Consider the following 23193-nt stretch of genomic DNA (forward strand, 5'->3'; position numbering starts at 1 on the left):
TGGCATATTGAGTGCAGCACTTTCACAGCATCATCCTTTAGGACTTGAAATAGCTCAACTGGAATTCCATCACTTCCACTAGCTTTGTTCGTAGTGATGCTTCCTAAGGCCCACTTGACTTCACATTCCAGGATGTCTGGCTCTAGGTGAGTGATCACACCATCGTGAGTATCTGGGTCCTGAAGATCTTTTTTGTACAGTTCTTCTGTGTCTTCTTGCCACCTCTTCTTAATATCTTCTGCTTCTGTTAGGTCCATACCATTTCTGTCCTTTATTGAGCCCATCTTTGCATGAAATGTTCCCTTGGTATCTCTAATTTTCTTGAAGAGATCTCTAGTCTTTCCCATTCTGTTGCTTTACTCTATTTCTTTGCATTGATCGCTGAGGAAGGCTTTCTTATCTCTCCTTGCTATTCTTTGGGACTCTGCATTCAAATGGGAATATCTTTCCTTTTCTCCTTTGCTTTTCGTGTCTCTTCTTTTCACAGCTATTTGTAAGGCCTCCTCAGACAAGCATTTTGCCTTTTTGCATTTCTTTTCCATGGGGATGGTCTTGATCCCTGTACAATGTCACGAACCTCTGTCCATAGTTCATCAGGCACTCTGTCTATCAGATCTAGTCCCTTAAATCTATTTCTCACTTCCACTGTATAGTCATAAGGGATTTGATTTAGGTTATACCTGAATGGTCTAGTGGTTTTCCCTACTTTCTTCAGTTTAAGTCTGAACTTGGCAATAAATAGTTCATGATCTGAGCCACAGTCAGCTCCCGGTCTTGTTTTTGCTGACTATATAGAGCTTCTCCATCTTTGGCTGCAAAGAATATAATCAATCTGATTTCGGTGTTGACCATCTGGTGATGTCCATGTGTAGAGTCTTCTCTTGTGTTGTTGGAAGAGGGTGTTTGCTATGACCAGTGTGTTCTCTTGGCAAAACTCTACTAGCCTTTACCCTGCTTCATTCCGTACTCCAAGGCCAAATTTGCCTGTTACTCCAGGTGTTTCTTGACTTCCTACTTTTGTATTGCAATCCCTTATAATGAAAAGCACATCTTTTTTGGATATCAGTTCTAAAAGGTCTTGTAGGTCTTGTTAGAACTGTTCAACTTCAGCTTCTTCAGCGTTACTGGTTGGGGCATAGGCTTGGATTACTGTGATATTGAATGGTTTGCCTTGGAAACGAACAGAGATCATTCTGTCATTTTTGAGATTGCATCCAAGTATTGCATTTCAGACTCCTTTGTTGACTATGATGGCTACTCCATTTCTTCTAAGGGATTCCTGCCCACAGTAGTAGATATAATGGTCATCGGAGTTAATTTCACCCATTCCAGTCCATTTTAGTTCGCTGATTCCTAGAATGTTGACATTCACTCTTGCCATCTTCTGTTTGACCACTTCCAATTTGCCTTGATTCATGGACCTAACATTCCAGGTTCCTATGCAATATTGCTCTTTACAGCATTGGACCTTGCTTCTATCACCAGTCATATCCACAACGCGGTATTGTTTTTGCTTTGGCTCCATCCCTTCATTCTTTCTGGAGTTATTTCTCCACTGATCTCCAGTAGCATATTGGGCACCTACCGACCTAGGGAGTTCCTTTTTCAGTATCCTATCATTTTGCTTTTTCATACTGTTCATGGGGTTCTCATGGCAAGAACACTGAAGTGGTTTGCCATTCCCTTCTCCACTGGACCACATTCTGTCAGACCTCTCCACCATGACCCGTCTGTCTTAGGTGGTCCCACACAGCATGGCTTAGTTTCATTGAGTTAGACAAGACTGTGGTCCGTGTGATCAGTGTCAGACTTTATTTTTTTGGCCTCCAAAATCACTGAAGATGGTGATTGCAGCCATGAAATTAAAAGACTCTTACTCCTTGGAAGGAAAGTTATGACTAACCTAGATAGCATATTAAAAAGCAGAGACATTACTTTGCCAACAAAAGTCCATCTAGTCAAGGCTATGGTTTTTCCAGTGGTCATGTATGGATGTGAGAGTTGGACTGTGAAGAAAACTGAGCACCGAAGAATTGATGCTTTTGAACTGTGGTGTTGGAGAAGACTCTTGAGAGTCCCTTGGACTGCATGGAGATCCAACCAGTCCATCCTAAAGCAGATCAGTCCTGGGTGCTCACTGGAAGGACTGATGCTGAAGCTGAAACTCCAATACTTTGGCCACCTCATGTGAAGAGTTGACTCATTGAAAAAGACCCTGATGCTGGGAGGGATTGGGGGCAGGAGGAGAAGGGGACGACAGAGGATGAGATGGCTGGATGGCATCACTGACACGATGGACATGTGTTTGAGTAAACTCCAGGGGTTTGTGATGGACAGGGAGGCCTGGCATGTTGCGATTCATGGGTTTGCAAAGAGTCGGACACGACTGAGCGACTGAACTGAACTGAACTGATGGGTTTCTCATTGCGATGGCCTCTCTTGTTGTGGAGTACGGGCTCTAGGCTGCTCAGGCTTCAGTAGTTGCAGTGTATTGGCTCTGGAACACGAACTCAGTAGTTTTGGTGAATGGGCTTAGTTGCCCTGTGACATGTGGAATCTTCCAGAAGTAGGGAACATACCTGTGTCTTCTGCACTGTCAGGCAGGTTCTTAACCTTTGGACCACCAGGGAAGTCCAGATCCTCTTATTTCTTTAACCCCACATCTCTTTTCCCTTGTTTTAGTGGAGCACATCCTAGTAGCATTCTGAGGTTGAGTGCTTGAGAAACAAATTTTTAGATTTAAACTGCTTGTATTCATCGTGTATTATGACATGACATGACCCATATTATAATTTCCTAGTTTGCTATTGTACTGTATACCTGTTTTGTATATATAACTATTGTTACTGTGTAACAAGTGTACATAAGACCTGTCTATGAATCTATATTTACTCAAAATTAAAAGTTTGAACTATGTCTGTATGTCTGTTCTCCCACATCAGTGGGTCTAACATTCTAGGTTGAAAATCACTTTTATCAGAACACTTTAAGGACTCCATTTTCTTCTAGCTTCTAGCACTGGCTCTTTAGAAATTTGATGCCCTTTTGACTACTGAACCTTTTTATGATACGTGATTTTTTCTCTCCCTCCGGCAGTACGTAGGATTTTTCCTATTTCTTCAGTGTTTTGAAATTTCAAGATAATATGCCTTACTATGTGTCTAGTGTTACTAATTATGCCAGGTACTTGATAAACTTTACTTCAGAAAATTATAGGTTCTGGTTTTAAAACTCCTATACTCCTATCTACTGTGATACTAGGACTTTTATCTCGGGCTGCTCTGTCGTGAACTCTGCCCTTAAATGTCCGTGTTACACAGTGGTTTTGCAGCATGGGGTCTCCCCCAGATTCATGATTGTTGGTGTTCTGTCTCTTCATGATTTTCAGATCTGTGTCTTTGGCCCAGATTTCTCTTCAGAGGTCCAGAGTAGTGAAGTCAACTGTTTCTAGGAATTCTTGGCTCAGTTGCCTCACTGACTCCTCAGACTGAGCTGTATGTCGCTCTGCAGCCTCCGATTGTTGCCACTGCTACCACCACCAACAGCTAACTCCCCTCCCCCAATTACACTTTATTGGATCTGTTCTTTGTGTACATTACTGACTAGACATAATCTCGAGCTATAAACCTAGGAGTTGTCCTCGACTCCTACTTGATCCTTACCATCTGTCTGTCTGTCACTAAGTCCTCGGCATTCTTCCTCTGTTTCCTGCTCTGTTGCCCGTGGCCTTGGTTCAGCACCTGAACTAAGTTGCACCTACATTAATGTAGTATTTTTCTAACAAGTGTCTCTGATTCAGGCTCCACTGATTCCATCCTTCACATTGCTGCCACAGCCACCTTTATTCCTTTAGCGTAGAGTGCAGACGGCTTGGCATGTGCAGAAGGCCTCTCCTGTTTGCCTCTGACAATTCTTTGACAGTAACCAGACTGATCTCTTTGTGTTCTTTAAACACATTTGTGATTTTGAAAATGAAGTATATTTTGTCCTCCCTTGCTTCATTTAGCAAACTCTGTTTCTTTAAGGTTTATTTGTAGTTGGACCTAGTCCAGAAAAATCTTAAATTTCTATGTTTGAGTTCTGTGTCATTTTTTGTGCACATCTGTAACCTTTCTTACATAGAATGTTATTAGTGGTTTCTTTCTTTTTTAAAAAAATTTTTGGCATCATGGGTCTTTGTGCAGGCTTGATCAGTAGTTGTGATGTGCAGGTGTAGTTGCCCTGAGGCATGTGAGACCTTAGTTCCCTGAGCAGGCATTGAACCCTAGTCCCCTGCATTGGAAGGCGGATCGTTCATCACTGGGCCACCTCATCGTTGGTTTCTACTTGACTGTCTCTTCCACTGTGAGCTCCTTGAGAGCAGGAACTGCCTCCTTATTTGTATGCTTGGCTTGTAGCACAGTGCCTAGTGCTTATTGTCAGGGTAAGCTCAGTTCCCCTCTTCATTCACTCTTAAAAGTGAGCTGTCTCAGTCTCTCTGTTCTTCTTTCCTTCCCTCCCAAAGTTCCTTGCACCATTATTTGCCTAAAAGGAAGCTTCCATGTGGTCAGGATAAGGATTAATAAGGCACTTCCATTTGCAGGAACAAATTTTAGATAAGATGATTCTGACCATCTGCTTCCCTTTCTCTGTGACCTAAACTTTTCCCTTCCTGGTGACCAGAATGGAGCTTATCAGAAAATACTAAGTAGTAATAAAATATTTATTAATTGGAGATTAGCTTAATTTGAAATGCAGAGCAGTCACTATATGCTGTTTGTGTATATATATATATGTATGTGTGTGTGTGTGTGTCTCAGACCATGGCCCACCACACTTCCCCAACTGATGAATGCAGTGTTTCTGGAAGGAATGTGACTCATGCTTTATTTCTTCACACTCAGTTTTATAAGAAGACCAAACAGCTGCCCATCTTAATGAAGTGCTGTGAAGAGATCCAGCCGCATCAGTGGAAGCCGCCTGTAGAGAGGGAAGAACACCGGCTTCCATTCTGGTTAAAGGTACAGCCCTCCTCCTCGGTGTGTTGGGAGCAGAAGGTCACCATAAGCCCGGCAAGAACATCAAGGAAGGGCTGCTTTCCATCTCTGCTGCTTTAGCTGTAGAACTAGGACTTAAGAAATCTTCCATCACCATTCCTCTCCTATTTCTCCACCCCACTTCACCCTGATGATTCTCTAACCTTTTAAAAATAGTGGTTAACATGATAGTTTCTTAAAGGAAATTCAGAGGAGAGTTTCTAGAGTAAAAAATCAGGATGTAGTCTTTTTAGAAATATCTGTTATCCTGCAAAAAAAATCCTTCTTAAAAAGATGTCTTGAGACTGTCCTGGAAAGGCACATAATATCTAGAAAACCCAGTTATTTTTTAATTTTTCTCTGATTCTGGCATGGGCTAGATCTGAGTGTTCTTATTCCCAATAGGCCAGTCTACCGTCCATCCAGGAGGAACTGCGGCACATAGCTGGTGGTGTCAGAGAGGCAGGAAATGTGACCGGAACCACTGAGATCAACTCAGACCCAGGCCTGGGAAAAGGCAGCTCGGAACTGGAGAGTGAAACTCGGTATCCACTGCTACTGCCTGAGGGTGTAGTCCTGAAGCTGAAGCCAGTTGCCAACCGTTTTTCTAGGAATGCCTGGAGACAGAAGCCGTGGTCAGCCCTGAAACCTCTCCTTATCAGGCCCAGTCCCTGTTTCCAGCCTAGCTTCAGCTCTGAGAAGACACCAGCTAGGTCAGCTCACTCAGAAGCCCCTCCAAGCAAAATGGTGGTCCGGATTCCTCCCCTGATCCAGCCAGCCACGGTCTTACAGGCAGTGCCAGGTGGCCCTCCTCTGGGGGTCCCCAGGGGGGACAGTTTTGAGTCTCCAGCAGCACTGCCAGCTACAGCTGCTGAGGCCAGGACCAGCTTCCCTCTGCCTGAGCCGCAGACCCTGCTCTCCTCCGCCCCTGTGCCGAAGCTAATGCTGCCTTCACTTGCTTCTTTGAAGTTTTGAAAGCCATGTGTGAAACGGAGAGCCTCCAAGAGAAAGGGACCCAAGGCCTCTCTCTGTCTGAAGCCTGCCCCTCTCATCCACCCTGCGCCCGTGTTCTTCACTGTCCCCGCCACCACTGTGAAGGTTGTGAGCCTCGGCAGCGGCTGCAACATGGTGCAGCCTGTCGGTGCAGCGGTGGCCCGGAGTCCTCAGACCATCCCCATCACCACCCTGCTGGTTAACCCTACTGCCTTCCCCTGTGCGTTGAACCAGCCCCTTGTGGCCTCCTCCATCCCTCCCTTAATTGTCTCTGGCCCCTCTGTGAATCTCTCTGTACCATCCACCCCTAAAGATAAAGCCCCCGTGAATGTGGACACAGGTTGTCCTTTGGCTGAGGGGAAAAATGCCTTTCCAGGCCTCGAACCCAAAGTAGAACCTCGGGAACCGTCTCCTGTCTGTGCTGCCGTCTTCCCCAAAGAGGAGCACAGCCCAGGGCCTCCAGCTACAGACAGAGCGTGCCAGGAGCAGCTGTCGGAGAGCAGTGCCTGTGGCTGGACCACTGTGAAAACAGAGGAGGGGAGGCAGGCCCCTGAACCCCTGCCTCAGGGCTTCCGGGAATCTCTGCACACTTGCCCTGAGGATTTAGAGGAAATCGTTAAGACGGAACCTAAAGACCCTGGGGAGGACATCTATGGTAGATCCCTGGATCAAGATATCCATTATGAAGTCAAAGAAGAACACTGGGGAACTGGACACTGGCTTCCCAAGTGAGGAGTCAAGAGGGTCTAGAGAGGTGAAGGAACAGGCCTACAACAGGAGGAGGAGTCATCCAGCTATTGCTGCTGCTGCTGCTAAGTCGCTTCAGTCGTGTCCGACTCTGTGCGACCCCATGGACGGCAGCCCACCAGGCTCCTCCGTCCATGAGATTTTCCAGGCAAGAGTACTGGAGTGGGGTGCCATTGCCTTCTTCGATCCAGCTATTAGGTTGGTGCAAAACTAATTGCACTTTCATATTGTTGAACTTCGCTGTTTGATATTGGAATACATTCTTAAATAAATGTGCGTATTTTTATACATCATTTTAACCTGAATTTCTTGTTTTATGTTTTTTGCTAATGACATTACTTGCTGTGGATTTTATGTTTATTTTAGACTAGGAAATGATGTTAGTCAAAAAGCAAATTGTTATTTGAGTTTGAAATGGGTGGTAAAGCAGTGGAGACAACTCACAACATCAACAGTGCATTTGGCCCAGGAATTAATGAATGTACAGTGCAGTGGTGGTTCAAGAAGTTTTGCAAAGGAGATGAGAGCTTTGAAGATGAGAAGTGTAGTGGCTAGCCATCAGAAGTTAACAACCAGTGGAGAGCAATCATTGAAGCTAATCTTAGAGCTATAGGAGAAGTTACCAAAGAATTCAACATCAGTCTCTATAGTTGTATGACATTTGAAGCAAATTGGAACAGTGAAAAGCTCAGTAAGTGGGTATCTCATGAACTGACCACAAATCAAAAATATTGTCATTTTGAAGTGTCGCTTTCTCTTACTGTGTGCAACAACAATGAACCATTTCTCGATTGGACTGTGACATGTAATGAAAAGTGGATTTTATATGACAACCGATGAGGACCAGCTCAGTGGTTGGACTAAGAAGAAGCTCCAAAACACTTCCCAGAGCTAAAATTGCACCCAAAAAAGGCCATGGTCACTGTTTGATGGTCTGTTGCCCATCTGATCCGCTACAGCTTTCTGAATCCCGACAAAACTGTTATATCTGAGAAGTATGCTCATCAAATCAGCGCGATGCACCAAAAACTGCAATGCCTGCAGTCAGCATAGTTCAACAGGGCCCAATTCTTCTCCATGACAGTGCCTGACCGCACATCGAACAACCAACCCTTCAAAAGCTGAACGAATTGGGCTATGAAGTTTTGCTTCATATGCCATATTCCCCTAACCTCTCACCAACCGACTGCCACTTTTTCAAGCATCTCAATAACGTTTTGCAGGAAAAATGCTTCCATAACCAGCAGGAGGCACAAAATGCTTTCTAAGAGTTCTACTCCTGAAGGATGAATTGTTATGCTACAGGAATAAACAAACATATTTGTCAAAAAAAAAACAAAAACAAAAACATATTTGTCATTGGCAAAAATGTGTTGATTTTAATAGTTCATATTTTGATTAATAAAGGTGTGTTTGAGCCTAGTTATAATCATTTACAATTTACAGTCTGAAACCACAATTACTTTTTCATTAACCTAATAAAATCCTTTCAGCTTCTCATGAGCCTCCTGATGTAGGAAATTCAAGAGATGTAACCAAAAGGTCCCCAAGGGATACTTCATCCTCCACTGACCCTGAAATGGTAGCCCCCCAAGGAAGGGGGGGCTTCCTTCCCCAAGGAAGCCTGAAGACTTATCTAGAGTTGATGGTCAGTCAGTGGGACCCAGCTGGGCCAGAAACTGCAGGGAGAAGGATGGGCCAGAGGAAGAAGAGGACTTTGACGACCTTACCCAGGATGAGGAAGACGAGATGTCATCAGCTTCTAAGGAATCTGTGCTCTCTGTCCCAGAACTCCAGGTAAGACTTGGGCAATATTCTTCAATATTTTGTGGATTCAGTAGTAGATTTAATTTATTGCTGGCCACCTGCTTGCTTTTTGCACTAGAGATAGTCCTAAAATCATTTTTGTCTTTGGTGAGAGGAGAGGGAAAGAGTTAAATGTTCCTTATTATATTTGATTTAAGCTCATTTACATTAAATTGAATCACCTGAGCACAATGTAAATAACCACAAAAAAGAAAAAGGATCATAAGCATGGACCCTGGCAAAGGACAATTATCTTCAGGGAGATGTTTCAAAACACATCTGCTCAGGAATTCCCTGATGGCCCAGTGATAAGGACTTGCCACTTTCACTGCTGGAGCCTGGCATCAGTCCCTGGTCAGGGAACTTAGATCTCTTAAGCTGCACAGCGCGGCCAAAAAAATGAAAAGGAGAGGAAAAAAAAAAAAAAAACCCTCCAAAATCCCAGGAAAAAAACCCATTGGCTTCCAACCTCCCTCACAAATTAATTAACATCAGTTCCTTCTGAAAAACTCTATAAGCAGCCCATGGTAAGCCATTATATCCCTCATGCATACTGTTTGGGGGTTTTTCAGTAAACAATGGAGAAACTGACTTGGTTCACATCTGAAAAGTACATGAGTCAGGAGGGTGAGTCTGAGGAAGAGAACTCCCAGAAGAGAACTCAGCCTGAGAAAGAAGAGTAGGAAGAGGCAGAAATAATTTGCAGAAACAGGATGAAATGATGGACGAAGCCATTGGAGACCCTGCCAAGAAGCCACCTGTTAGCTGTGCCTCCCCGAAGACCGCTCCAGAAGTAGAGACCAGCAGGACCCCACTGGGTGAGTAGGACAGGCCTGAGTGGGGACAGGTCTCAGGAGGCCTCATTGACTCAGGGACATGTGCAGAGTGACAGGCTTATAAAACAGGTTCCAGTTTTCAGAAGAAATCCTTTGGATCCCGCCTGCCAGTCTCCCTACTCCCAAATAGATGTTTAACCTCTGCCATTGCAGAAAAGAGATTCTCAGAAATTAAAAATTTGTCTCTCATCAGCTGCTAGATTTCTACTCTGTTCATGCAGGGTTTCCTACTGGTTCTTAATTCATCAGTCATATATGAGGCCCAGAGCAATGTTTATTTCAGAAAGTACTGCCTGTTCCTCACCAGGACATAGTTCTTTGAGAGCCCAGCATCAGACCACACTTAGACTTCTGTGTTCAATATGCAGTAGCTAAGCATCTAATTATTATCCCAGTTAATGCAGTCATGCTATCGACTCTCCATAGAGCTGACTTGACAGGGACAGATGTCACCTATCCTAGCATTTTTCCAGCAGCTTTTCTGCCAAGTTATTATGTAGTTTTGAATAGGACTTGGATGGGGGTGGGGTGCCGCTGGTGGGTTGGGGAGAGCAGAGGGCGCAGGTACAGAAAAACAGCTATATGCTAAGGAGAGAGCATCAAAGCTGCAGGAAAGGGCTGGAGTAATCATTGAGCTTGTAGCAAGCAGGGCAGTCGGGCCCGGGCCAGCAAGGACACCTCCAAGCTGCTGTTGCTATATGGTGAGGACATCCTCGAGTGAGATCTACTCCAGGAACAGAAAGATTTGGCCTTTGCTCAGGCTTATCTGACCACGGTAGGCAAATGCTGCTTCCTGTTCCTGCCAGCCCCTCTGAACAAGACTGCTTTTCCTTCAGGGGAGATGTTTTTAAAATAAAGTCTGCCTTTTAGGCTGCACAACAGCCTTCTATGCTTCTGCCTTTGTTTTCCTAGAAATATCAAAAGGGCTGTGAGTGAACCACAAAGACACCAAGTTTAGTCATCAACAGATTTATTGTTACTGCCCAGGCATACCACCCCTTTGTTGCCCCAAAACTGAGGAAAGGTGATAGCCACCATCATCAGTGTGAGGGTGGGCTAATAAAGACTTTAACTGAGCCCTTGGCTGGAGAAAATAGACATTTGGTACACTGACCAGAAAGTGGACCTCAGTGATCTTCAGAGTCATGAACCAGCCTGTTTGTGGCAGCGGTCCCTATCTCATTCTTTTGGTAACCACCTGGTTCCTTTATACTCCCAGCAAAGTGGAGTCCTAGCAGTGATTGTCATGGTTTTTCTTGTCTCCTGATATTTTACTAACATTCCTAATTTATGTATTATTTACCCTCAATGATACCATGCTGAAACATATGTACCAAGCACTCCTTATCTATTTCAACATGGAGGTGAAACCTGGAAGGAGAGGTCCAGGCTGTGAGCTAGAGAAAAGTTTACCTGATTTTGCAGGTAGCACTGTGGTCCCTGGAAAATGGAAATTTTTCCATTCCTCACTGTCAGAAAAAGAGCTCTGCCCTGCTCATGGCCCTGTGGCTTCCATTAATCATCAGATCTTAGGACCTGTCAGAGGAGTAGCCTCTGACGGATAATCTGGAGCTCTTTAACAGTAACTCTTCCTCCTTCTCCCATCGTTTCTTGGGGCCCAATGAAAGGGGATTGGATGATTGAAAGTCCTCTCACATAGGTCCGAGAAGCCCTGCAGCACATCCCTGGCAAGTATGAAGACTTCCTGCAGGTCATCTATGAGTTTGAGTCAAGCACTCAGAGGCAGACAGCTGTGGATCTCTACAAGAGCCTGCAAATTCTGCTCCAAGACTGGCCTCAGCTGTTGAAGGACTTTGCTGCTTTCCTGATACCTGAGCAAGCACTGGCCTGTGGATTAGTAAGTAGAGAGCGGGGCAAAGACCACACACGAGGATCCCTGGGTCAGAGCAAGACTAGGCGTGGGTAGTGTTGATCAGGACTGTTCCAGACGCCTGGCTGTTTCCATAGATAGCTTTCCCCTAGTCCAGGGTCACAAGAGCCTCCTCCTTTTCAAGGGATGGTCTCCCCAACTCCTGTTATCTCCATGAAGAGTGAAGGGTTTGACCTTTGTTGCCAGTGGAGACCTTAGGTACATCATAACCCTTTGCTCCTCACTGTTGCAAAATAGGCTTTTGTTCAACAATATTTGAGTACCTGCTGTTTCAGGCAGAGTTCTAGGTATTGGAATGTAGTAATTATAAAAGAATAAAATCCTTGCCTTCATGGAGCTTATATTCTCATGGGGAAAGTCAAGTAGTAAACAGAATATTGTATATTGAAAAAAATATATATTATAAAAATGATAAAATATATAAACAGTAAAAATATATCTTGCTTTATAGTGATTATGTTGCAGTTTTATACACAGTGGTCTGGGAGGGCCACTATGGTTAGGTAACATTTGAAATGTTTGAGAATAAGTGTTTGAACTTGAAGCATATCCCAGTAGTTCTGATTTTCTTGTCATGATGGGTAAACACAGGAATAAAGGATATGCTAATTAAACTGATAGTCTTAAAACAGTTAAATGGTGATCGGATGATTATACATAATTTTCTGTATTATTATGAGGATCAAATGAGTATATATGTGAGAATTCTCTGTAGACTGTGAAATGTGTCTGATTGCACAGTTCTGGAAACAGTAAGCAACTTGAGATATATAACTCTGGAATCTTTGATTTCCATTTTAGTTTTCTTGTGTTCACAGACCCCAGAAACCCAAGGTGGATAGATGCTAGGGTCTTAAGAAAGATCTCACAAGGAATTCTCTGGTGGTCCAGTCGTTAGGACTTGACACTTTCACTGCTGGGTCCCAGGTTTGATCCCTGGTTGGGGAAGTAAGATACCACAAGCTGCCTGGTGAGGCCCAAAAAACAAAGATCTCACCTTTGTAAACCAGAGCCTGTAACCAGGAAAGGTTGATTTTGGCTTCATGCTTGATCTATGACTTTAACCCTTGTTTTTGCTATTTTTGTAATTATAAGCATATGTAATGGTCTGCCTCAGAGAACCCTGTCCCATCTGCCTGACTCTTAAACTAAAATGCCTTTGTTTAGCTCACAGAGGGATAATCTGACCCTGCCCACCTGTGAATGACTGTAAGGAAGAACTAATACCTCACCCTGCCTGAGGCTTGCCATTCTAGGAGATACTTGCAAGAATTAAATGATCTTCTTACTTTGTTTCCTCATCTCACTCATCTCTGATTCATTGAAGAACCTGGCAGCATGCCCTGACAAGATGGTTATTTTGAGATTATTAGTCTGCCATCTTCTTGGTCAGCTGACTTTCCAAATAAAGTTGTAGCCTTTGCCTGAACACCTCATCCCTTGGATTTATTGGCCTCTCATGTGGTGAGCAGAGAGATCTTGGACTAACAAATTTAGCAAGCCAGTCCAGGAGCCTTGCTGATCGTGACTAGCCAGCCCCTATCAAGGAGTATTGAGATAAGGCCCAAAGTAGCTGCCAGAACCATTTGTCTTGAGGACCTCTATTTTGAGGTTCCCTGAAATGGTGCCAACTGCCCCAGTGCTTGGCAGTTGAGACACGGAACTGAAAAACTGCATCTTTAGGCTAAATCTACCCAACTCGATACCTGGTTCATTTGTTTTGTGGTTTTGTGTGCCCTTTCTGTGTTATGAGTTGATGACCTCAGTTTTGTAGGGTAGATTGCTTTGGTTTACACACCAGGAACATATTACCCCCTCAATTTGTGCTTTTTCCTCTTTGATACAAGCCAGTTTGATTGGGGTACCCTGTTGTGGTGGGAGGTGGTGGACCACTTCAGTTGGAACCGGTTCATTGGGAATTAGTTCTTCTGGGGGTAAGCCTACCCTAATTGGAACTAGTTCATTTTTGTAGGGGCTTCCCAGGTGGCGCTTGTGGTAAAGAACCCACCTACCAATGCAGGAGATGTAAGAGAAACGGGTTTGATCCCTGGATTGGGAAGGTCCCCTGGTGAAGGAAATGGCAACCCACTCCAGTATTCTTGCCTGGAGAATCCCATGGACAGAGGAGCCTGGTGGACCGTCAGTCCATGGAGTCGTAAAGAGTCAGACATGACTGAAATGACTGACTTACCCTACATTTTTCTAGGGTAAATTTATTTACCGGAATTGACAACCCATTCATCTGTCCATCAATGCAATTTGTGCTGTTTGTGTTGAAATTTGCCTACGTCTTTTGTGTTTTAGTGTTATCAATTTTAAAGAATGGGAAAAATTTCATCTCTCTTGAAGGAAAACTCTTTGGGGTGCATATATTACAATCAAACAGTTAGAAGTGCCTTGCAAAGGAGAGGAACACTCTGATAATGAACCCGAGGATTCCCTTGGACTTGAGATGTCCAATTCTAATTTCCCCTATAGGAGCCCCAGGTAAATTTGTCAGTGGGGAGCTTCAGCTCCAGTTTGGGGAGCTTCCCCTGTGAAGGAAAACTGACCTTTTGGAGGAAGATCACAGGTCTAATGGGTCTGGGAAGTCACATTATAGTGACTTTCTGACTGGCTAGGTTTTGGTTTTTTCCTGGTTACTTTGGTCACACACAGACACCTGGTACTAACTGTTTCCTCAAAGGCTTCTTTTAAAATTTCTTGCTTCTTTCTCTTGGAACCCTCTGCGAACAGATGAGTGGCTATGGAAGCAATTGAGGAACTTAATACACTCTTCTGTGTATTCCAAAGGTCCACCACGCAGTGTGCCCCAGTAGCTGCCACCCAGGAGATGAGGGCTCTCCTTTCCTCTTCCTCCCTTGAGCTGAGGACCAGACCAATTAATATCATGTGGTTACGGGTCAGACACTTAAAAGCCATTAGGGAGTCTGCCGCTTGAAGACTCCATGATAGGATAAGTGGGATGTGGATCGGACCAGACAATTAATGTCCGCCCCCAGCAAGACAGCTTCCAAGCAACTCAGGAACATATTGGTTCAAGCAAAACACCGACCCCATTTCCCCCTAGCTGCCACTTTTCTGGCAAGATTACAAGGCAGATTCCTCAGCATGTCCTCCCTGTTGCCTTTGTCTTTTTCCCCTTCAGTCTAGATAGATTTTCAGGAGCATGGGTGTTAACTCCTGGGCCTTCCTGAGAGGCCTTCTACCCTAGGCTAGAGGAGGAGGAATGAAGCTTTTTAGCATGGGTGAATGGCTATGTCAGTCCTTTGGTTTCGTTGGGGTGGCCACTCAATTCTTTCCGGAAAGGAGAGGAAAACAAAGTTTTCCTAGGAAGAACTTGCCTATTTCTTTGAGATGCAAATTTTAAAATGGGGAAATAAAAATCAGCTTATCCAAGGCAAACAAATCTTAAATGCTTTTTCTGCAAATATTTAGCGGTCTAGTCAAGTGAGCTTGAATTGTTCCATATGTGAGAAACCCAGCTTTTAATCCAACCTCTTTGTAGACTGATGGGTTTTACATTGCTGTACCTGACTCAGGATTGAAATCTTCAAATTAGAACTGAGGTCTCGTGTGTCTGTATGTGTCTTTGTCTTTGGGTTGTCTTTGTCTTTGGGTAAGATTGCCACGGTTGATATGTAAAAGAGCTCTATGTGACTGGCTTAAACAAAAGTTAATACTTACAAACCAAACGATTCTAAACACAAGAGAAATTAAGCTACATAAATTTTAGTTTCCCGTGAATTGGGAAATATTCAATATTAAATTAGTACCTAGTATTCATGTTTAAGTCAGTTGATCTGATAGGCATGTCTTGAGTTATCAACATTAAATATAATAATAAGTATAATACTTTCAGTGTGCCTAGGTTTAATGTAAGCTAAATAAGCAAATTTGTCAGCAAGGAAAATAACTCAATATAAAGAAACTTTTGAAAAAAATATATAAATAAGAGTTTTTGAGTGAAACTTTAGAAATATATGTTTTAGATCTCTCCAGATATTCTATAACTTAAAAGTTAAAATTGTACTAAAATAAAGTGATGAAAGGTTTATGAAAAATGAACCCCAAGGGGGGACTTCACTGGTGGTTTAGCAGATGAGACTCTGCTCTTTATGCAGGGGGCCCAGGTTTGATCCCTGGTCAGGGAGCTAGATCCCACATGCTGCAACTAAGACCTAGCGCAGCCTAAATAAATAAACAAAATATTTTAAAAAAATGGACCCCTCAGATGGTTTTATACACTATCGGTCAGGACCGACTAAGTTTAAAACAAGTTTAATGGAGTAAATGACTGAAGTGACTTAGCACACACAATGGAGTAAATGAACTTATAAAGTAAGCTGGTGCAAAACGTAAATCTGACTTTTCTCTCTGTTAAGACAGGTTTCTGAAGATGCTAAACTGACTTTGATAACAGATTTTCAGTTTATATACCTTTTAAGTAGTCTATATTTGCTGTTGAAATCTTTTATTGTCACTTTGGCTGAGTTTCACAGTGACCTATGGTCCTATTTGTATTTTAAAATGTCTTTTTTGCTGTTCCTTTGGGCTTCCCAAGTCAAATTATAACAAAGTTCCTAATTTTGGGGTGCTTCAAAGGGCCCGTTAGGTGACCAAGGGGAGATACTTAAACTAATTAGTTTCTCTTGGTCTATTAAACTACAAGGGATGTGTTTTCAAATGGGTAATAATCTTTTAAGTTATATGGTAAATGGTACAGATATTCTAGAGAGTGTATGGAATTCCGGGAATCTGATGTATCCTGGTAGATTGTTGTCAGTCACAATTATAGTTATTTTCTGAAAGTGTTGTGTCACAGCAGTGGTTGGACTGCTTTGTTAATTGCATTGTAATCAAATTTCAGCTATGCCTTTTTTAAGGTTTCTTTTTTTTTTTTTAAGGTTTCTTTGTGGACAGTTATGCTTTCACAGTAATGCCTTTGCAAAAATGTCTCCTCAAGATTTGTAAAAAGAACTTTACATACAAGTTTCTGATTTTCAGACCATAATGCTGCACTGAAGAAAGAAACTGATGAATTCTAATGGGAAACCTGATGGCTTTACAAAGCTGTTAACAAAAAAGATTAATTACATAAGACTGAGTAAACTGGTAAATATGGTTGTAATTTTTATGGTTTCTATCTAAAAGGATTATTGGTTTAAATATGTGTTCTCCAGGTATATGAAAAACTTTCTCCGTAAACTAATTATGACTTACAGTAACTTGGTAAATTGTACCTTTTATGAGAGAAATTGAAATACTTACCTTTTCCTGTCTGGTTGATCCTGCCAGTAGCATATGCTTGTCTCAAAGATTAAGCCAGGTATGTGTAGGTACACACTGCCAGTATAGTGAAACAGCTAATAGCTCATTGAATCAGTTATGACTGCTTTGGTCTTTCAGTTATTGTAACTGGATTACAAAGTTATGCTAATCATTGTTTAAATTTGTTCTTTGTTTTCAAACCATGCTTTTTGTCTTCTGACTGCACTGTCATTGTCATTGTTACTAGCTGCATTATTTATATTCTGTCTAATTTATAAGACTGTTATCTCTTGCAGTAGCCAATGTGTAAATCAGGCCTCCAACAAAACTTCTATGGCTAAACACTGTTTAAGGAATAATTATAATAGTGTGATTCTGGGCATGGGAAGAAGCAACAAAAGAAAATGTTTCCTGGATAATATTAATAGTTAGACAGGATCCAGAGAATTTTAATTTTTGATGGGGCCTGGTCCAAAATTTAACACCCAGAGTGACATACCAAGTATTTTTGCCTGACCTAGGATGTGCCTCCCAGCACCATGGGACAAAATTTGATTATGAAGTGCCTCCCAAATATTGATCCAGTTCCTGACCAAGAGGGGAGAATCTGAGAAATGGAGTATTTCCCACAATCAATGATTACAACACTTCAGCGTGAGCCAGTGAGCCCCAAGGAAGGGAAATCAGACTGCAATCACTCCCTATGGTGAATTCTGAGGAAACTCTGAGACTGTAGGATTATAGGCCCCAGATAGCTGAAATGCATATATATATATATATATATGTAAATGATTTAATGAGCCCTGACTCTTGGCGTCTTCCCATGGCTAGAAAAGCACTAAATTTGTTAACTTGAGATGCTGCCCCTTGGGTTTAAGTTTAGTATTTCTAAGTCTACAGGTGTAAGGTGGACACTTTTCCAGGAGGAATAAAGACAGACAAATCTCAACATTTGGAGCCCTGGCACTGATGGCAGACACTCCCAGAGAGATCCATCTGACACCCCCTTTTCCCACAAGATTGTGGGATGGACATTGACAGTGGGGAATTCTAATCAGGAAGGGTTAATTTTGACTCCATGCTGGATCTATTTCTTTGACTGTAACCTTTGTTTTTCCTGGTTTTGTTATTATAAACATATATAGTGGCCTGCCTCAGAGAACCTTGCCCCTTCTGCCTGACCCTTAAGCTAAAGTGCCTTTGTTTAGCTCACAAAGAGATACTCTAACTCTGCCTGAGGCTTGCCATTCTAGAAGATATTTACAAGAATTAAATGGTCTTTTTACTTTGTTTCCTTATCTCCCCCATCTCTGATTCCTAAAAGAACCTTGCATGCCACCCCCCCCCCCCCAAGGTTATTTTGAGACATTAGTCTGCCATCTTGGTCAGCTGGCTTTCCAAATAAAGGCATATCCCTTACCTGAACACCTCCTCCCTTGGGTTTATTGGCCTCTCATGTGGTGCAGAGCAAGCTTAGACTCAGTAACAAGCCTTGTCATCCCCCATGTCCCCAGGACATTTTTCTTGGTTTTTATGCTTAGAACCCCAAGTCCCGGTCAAGCTGTATAGATGACTCCTCTTTTGCCCTCTTTCCACTCTGGTTGTTTGAAGAGCAGCAGGCTTTTGAGAAGAGTCACAAGTTTCTTCAGCAGCTGGAAATTTACTTTGCAGAGAACCCCTCACACCACCAAAAGACCATCAAGGCAGGCCCTCCAGAACTGTGCAGACTGCTTTCCCCAGGAGATCACTGAGGTAATCTGTCTTGTCCTGCTTCCCTTCCAGGGGCCCTGTCTTACCTCTAGACTGGGCAATCACCATCCATGACCCCCTGTACCCTCCATTTCCTTTCTTCTCCTGGGGGCCTGCTCCATCCTCTACGGTTCCCCTCCCTCTGGGCCCCCCTCAGCACTCCAGGCCAACCCACCTGCCTTCTGGGGACACAGTACTGTCCTCTAGGGTTCCCTCTGTCCTCCAAGGTCATCTCTCAAGGCACCCTCTGCCCACGAATGTCCTAGAGGTGTAGGAGGGAGGGGAAACTGTTCGGGGCTGGCTGGGGAAGGGTCCCCATGGGTGTGGAGGCGAGGAGAATCCATGTGGTGTCCCCCCACCTATGGCCCCAGGAATCCTGGGGACCCCATGCCCTATCCTCTGCACCCTAAAGCCAGAGGCACTTAAGAGGCCCCCTTGGCTGGATGAAGCCAGGGCTGCCCCTCACCCTCACCCAGCCTCTTCTGGAGGCTTGGGCCTGAATTAGAACCCCACCCCCACCTAAATCCCACCTTCACCTAAATACTGCCACTGTCTAGCCCTTCCATACCTAAGTCCAACCCTTCACAACCAAGGTTTTTTCTACCTTTTTGTTTTGTTTTTACTGTTTCCCAGTGGAGTTTGATTTTATTTTCTAGTGTAAATATGTATTCTTATTTTTTCTACTATTTCTGTTAGTTTTCTAAACTTATTCTATTATTTTTTTAACACTTGTTATTATTCTGCTCACTCTTATTTTTCTCATTTTTTATTTATATGTATGTGTGTGTGTGTGTGTGTGTGTATGTGTGTATATATATATATATATTTTTTTTTTTCTTCTCTTTGTTATTGGAGTCCAGTTTTACCCTTCAGTGGTTATCTTATTCTTTGTTATTGTTCTGCCTCCCCCCACCCTTTTTTCCTCTTTCTCTCTTTTTTCTCCTCCACACTCCACAGTCTGTGGGATCCTGGTTCACAGGGCCAGATATCAGGCCCCTGAGGCAGGAGTACTGAGTCCAAATTGTTGGAATAACAGAAGATGTCAGGCCCCAAGGAATATTAATCAGAGTGACACATCACATAAGTTCACATATCAACACCAAGACCTGGCTCTACCCAACTGCCTGCAAACTCCATGCTGGAAACCTCAGGCGAAACAATAATACGACAGGAACACAGTCCCACCCATAAAAAAAAAAAAAAAATTAAACACGGAAAGACCAAAAAAATATGTTACAGATGAAGGAGCAAGGTAAATAAACTACAAGACCAAATAAATGAAGAGGAAATAGGCAATCCATCTGAAAAACAATTTAGAGTAATGATAGTAAAAAATTTTCAAAATATTGAAAATAGAATTGATAAAATGCAAGAAACGTTTAACACATTTAACAAAGACCTAGAAGAAATAAAGAATAACCAGTGACAACACAATCACTAAAAATTAAACATGCTCTAGAAGGAATCAATGGAACCCATGAGGCAGAAGAACGAGTAAGTGAGCTGGAAGATAGAATGATAAAAATAACTGCCAAAGAGCAGAAAAAAGAATGAAAAGATTTGAAGACAGTTTCAGAGATCTCCGTGACAATATTAAACACAAACATCTGAATTATAGGGATCCCAGAAGAAGCATCTTCCCTGGTGGCTCAGATGGTAAAGAATCTGCCTGCAATGTGGAAGACCTGGGTTTGATTCCTGGGTTGGGAAGATCCCCTGGAGGAGGGTATAGCAATCCACTTTGGTATTCTTGCCTGGGGAAACCCCATGGACAGAGAAGCCTGGCAGGCTACAGTCCATGGGGTCACAAAGAGTTGGACACAACTGAGTGATTAAGCACAGCACAGAAAAAGAAGAGAAAAAGAAACACATGAGAAAATATTTCAGAAGATTATAGTCAAAAAATTCCCTAACATGGGAAAGGAAATAGCCACCGAAATTCAGGAAGCCCAGAGAGTCCTATTTAGGATAAGCCAAAAGAAAAATACACCAAGACACATATTAATCAAACCAACAAAGACTAAACACAAAGAAAAAATGCGAAAAGCAAAAATTAACATGCAAAAGAATCCACATAAAGCCAACAGCTCATTTTTCAAGAGAAACACTGCAGGCCAGAAAGGAGTGGCAGGATATCTTTAAAGTCATGAAAGAAAAAAACCTACAACCCAGATTACCCAGTAAGGATCTCATTCAGATTTAATGGTGAAAATTAAAAGCCTTATAGACAAACAAAGTCTAAGAGAATTGAGCACCACCCAAGCAGCCTTACAACAAATGCTAAAGGAACTTCTCCAGCAGGAAACACAAGAAAGAGACTCATAAAAACAAACTCTAAACAAGAAAATGGCAGTAGGAACATACATATCAATAATTACCTTAAAAGTACAGTCCTCAGCACTGTGGACTTGGTTTGCTTATAGTGCTTTGTGTTTCACATAAAGCAGCCCGGTAAGTGTTATAGGTCACCTTTCTACATGGGAACCCATTTACCTCAACTGTTACATAAGGCCATGAGCTGTGTCTGGTTTCAGGAGGATATTCCACAGAAGGTCAGAGACATCAAGGGAACATTTCATGCAAGGATGGGCGTGATAAAGGACAGAAATGGTAAGGATCTAACAGAAGCAGAATAAGAAGGGGTGGCAGGAATACATAGAAGAACTATATTTTAAAAGGTCTTAATGACCTGGATCACCACAACGATGTGGTCACTCACCTAGAGCGAGACATCCCGGAGTGTGAAATCAAGTGGTCCTTAGGAAGCATTACTGCAAACAAAAACAAGTAAAGGTGATGGAATTCCAGCTGAGCTATTTAAAATCCTAAAAGATGATGCTATTAAAGTGTTGTACTCAATATATTAGTAAATTTGGAAAACTCAGCAGTGGCCACTGAACTGGAAAAGGTCAGTTTTCATTCCAGTCCCAAAGAACAACAATGTTCAGCAAGGCCAAAGAATGTTCAAACTGTCATACAGTTGCACTCATTTCACATACTAGTAGGTTATGCTCAAAATTCTTCAAGCTAGGCTTCAGCAGTACATGAACTGAGAACTTCCAGGAGTACAAGCTGGGTTTAGATAAGGCAGAGGAATCAGAGATCAAATTGCCAACATTTGTTGGATCATAGAGAAAGCAAGAAATTCCAGAATAACATCTACTTCTGCTTCATTGACTATGCTAAAGCCTTTGTGTGGATCACAACAAACTGGAAAATTCTTAAATAGATCGGGAATACCAGACCACCTTACCGTCTCCTGAGAAACCTGTATGCAGGTCAAGAAGCAACAGATAGAACAACAGACTGGTTCGACAAGGCTGTATATTGTCACCCTGTTTATTCAACTTATATGCAGAGTACATCATGTGAAATGCCAGGCTGGATGAATCACAAGCTGTAATCATGATTGCTGGGAGAAATATCAACAACCTCAGATATGCAGATGATACCACTCTTATGGCAGAAAGTGAAGAAGAACTAAAAAGACTCTTTATTTATTTTTGGTTGCACTGGGTCTTCATTGCTGTGTGCAGGCTTTCTCTAGTTGCGGCAAGCAGGTACAACTCTCTAGTTGCTGTGTGCGGGCTTCTTATTGCAGTGGCTTCTCTTGTAGGGCAGGGGCTCTAGGGCAGCATGGTCAGTAACTGTGGCCCATGGGCTTCGTTGCCCCTTGGCATATGGACTCTTCCCACACCAGGGATTCAACTCATGTCCCCTGCATTGACAGGCAGATTCTCAACTACTGTACCACCAGGGAAGTCCTAAAAAGGCTCTTGATGAAGGTGAAAGAGGGGAGTGAAAAAGCTAGCTTAAAACTCAACATTCAGAAAACTAATATCATGGCATCTGGTCTGACTATTTCATGGCAAATAGATGGGGAAAAAGTGGAAACAGTGACAGAGTTTCTTTTCTTGGGCTCCAAAATCACTGCGCATGTTGACTGCAGCCATGAAATTAAAGCTGCTTGCTCCCTGGAAGGAAAGTTAATGACAAACTTGGACAGCACCTTAAAAAACAGAGACATTACATTGCTGACAAAGGTCTGCCTAGTCAAAGCTATAGCGTTTCTGGTAATCATGTACAGATGTGAGAGACCATATAGAAGGCTGAGCACTGAAGAATTGATGTTTTCAAGTTTTGGTGCTGGAGAAGACTCCGGAGGGTCCCTTGGACTACAAGATCAAACCAGTCAATCCTGAAAGAAATCAACCCTGAATATTCATTGGAAGGACTGATTATAAAGCTGAAGCTCCAATATTTTGGCCACCTAATGTGAAGAGCCCACTCATTGGAAAAGACCCTGATGCTGGGAAAGTTGGAAGGCAAAAGGAGAAGAGGGAGGCAGAGGATGAGATGGTTAGATGCCATCACTGGCTTAATGTACATGAATTTGAGCAGACTCCAGGAGATAGGACAGGGAAGCTTGGCGTGCTGCAGTCCATGGGATCACAAAGAGTAGGACATGACTTGGTGATAGATGAAGAAGAACAAGAAACCATAATGAAAAATTATATATATAAGTGTATATATATATATGTGTGTGTGTGTGTGTGTGTATATACACATATATATATATTTCATTTAATTTGCTGTACATAAGAAACTAACAAAACACTAAGTCAACTATACCTCAATAAAATGTTTTTAAAAATTACAGCTTCCACAGATTGAAAACAGGATGAGGTCAATATGATTACATATAACAGGGATAAATGTAAAATTCTATTTGGCCTTCAAAACCTATTGATGGGCAATAGGAGACCTCACTTGATGAGTCTGAGTAAAAATAACTTAGTTGTTTAGGTCAAAACAAGCTAAAAAAAAACAAACAAAAAAAACCAAGCTTGGAGTAATGCTGACTTATACTGTCAGTGCAAGGTCC

The 23193-nt window shown here is 42.6% G+C and overlaps 2 protein-coding genes across 2 annotated transcripts in view; one reads left to right on the forward strand and one right to left on the reverse strand.

Annotated features, from left to right (window-relative positions):
- Positions 1-8056, forward strand: part of LOC122677288 (GON-4-like protein) — a 37652-nt gene extending 29596 nt beyond the window's left edge. Inside the window, 4 exon segments of the mRNA XM_043877245.1 lie at positions 4884-5000; positions 5421-6709; positions 6711-6766; positions 6769-8056. Of these exon segments, the coding sequence (XP_043733180.1) occupies positions 4884-5000; positions 5421-6709; positions 6711-6766; positions 6769-6824 (1518 nt within the window). The 3' untranslated portion in view covers positions 6825-8056.
- The window catches only part of SYT11 (synaptotagmin 11), a 75432-nt gene that overhangs the window by 50835 nt on the left and 1404 nt on the right, over positions 1-23193 (reverse strand). The gene's annotated exons all lie outside the window — the stretch shown is intronic.

The sequence above is a fragment of the Cervus elaphus genome, chromosome 20 (genome assembly GCF_910594005.1).
Source record: "Cervus elaphus chromosome 20, mCerEla1.1, whole genome shotgun sequence".
Lineage (NCBI taxonomy): Eukaryota > Metazoa > Chordata > Mammalia > Artiodactyla > Cervidae > Cervus > Cervus elaphus.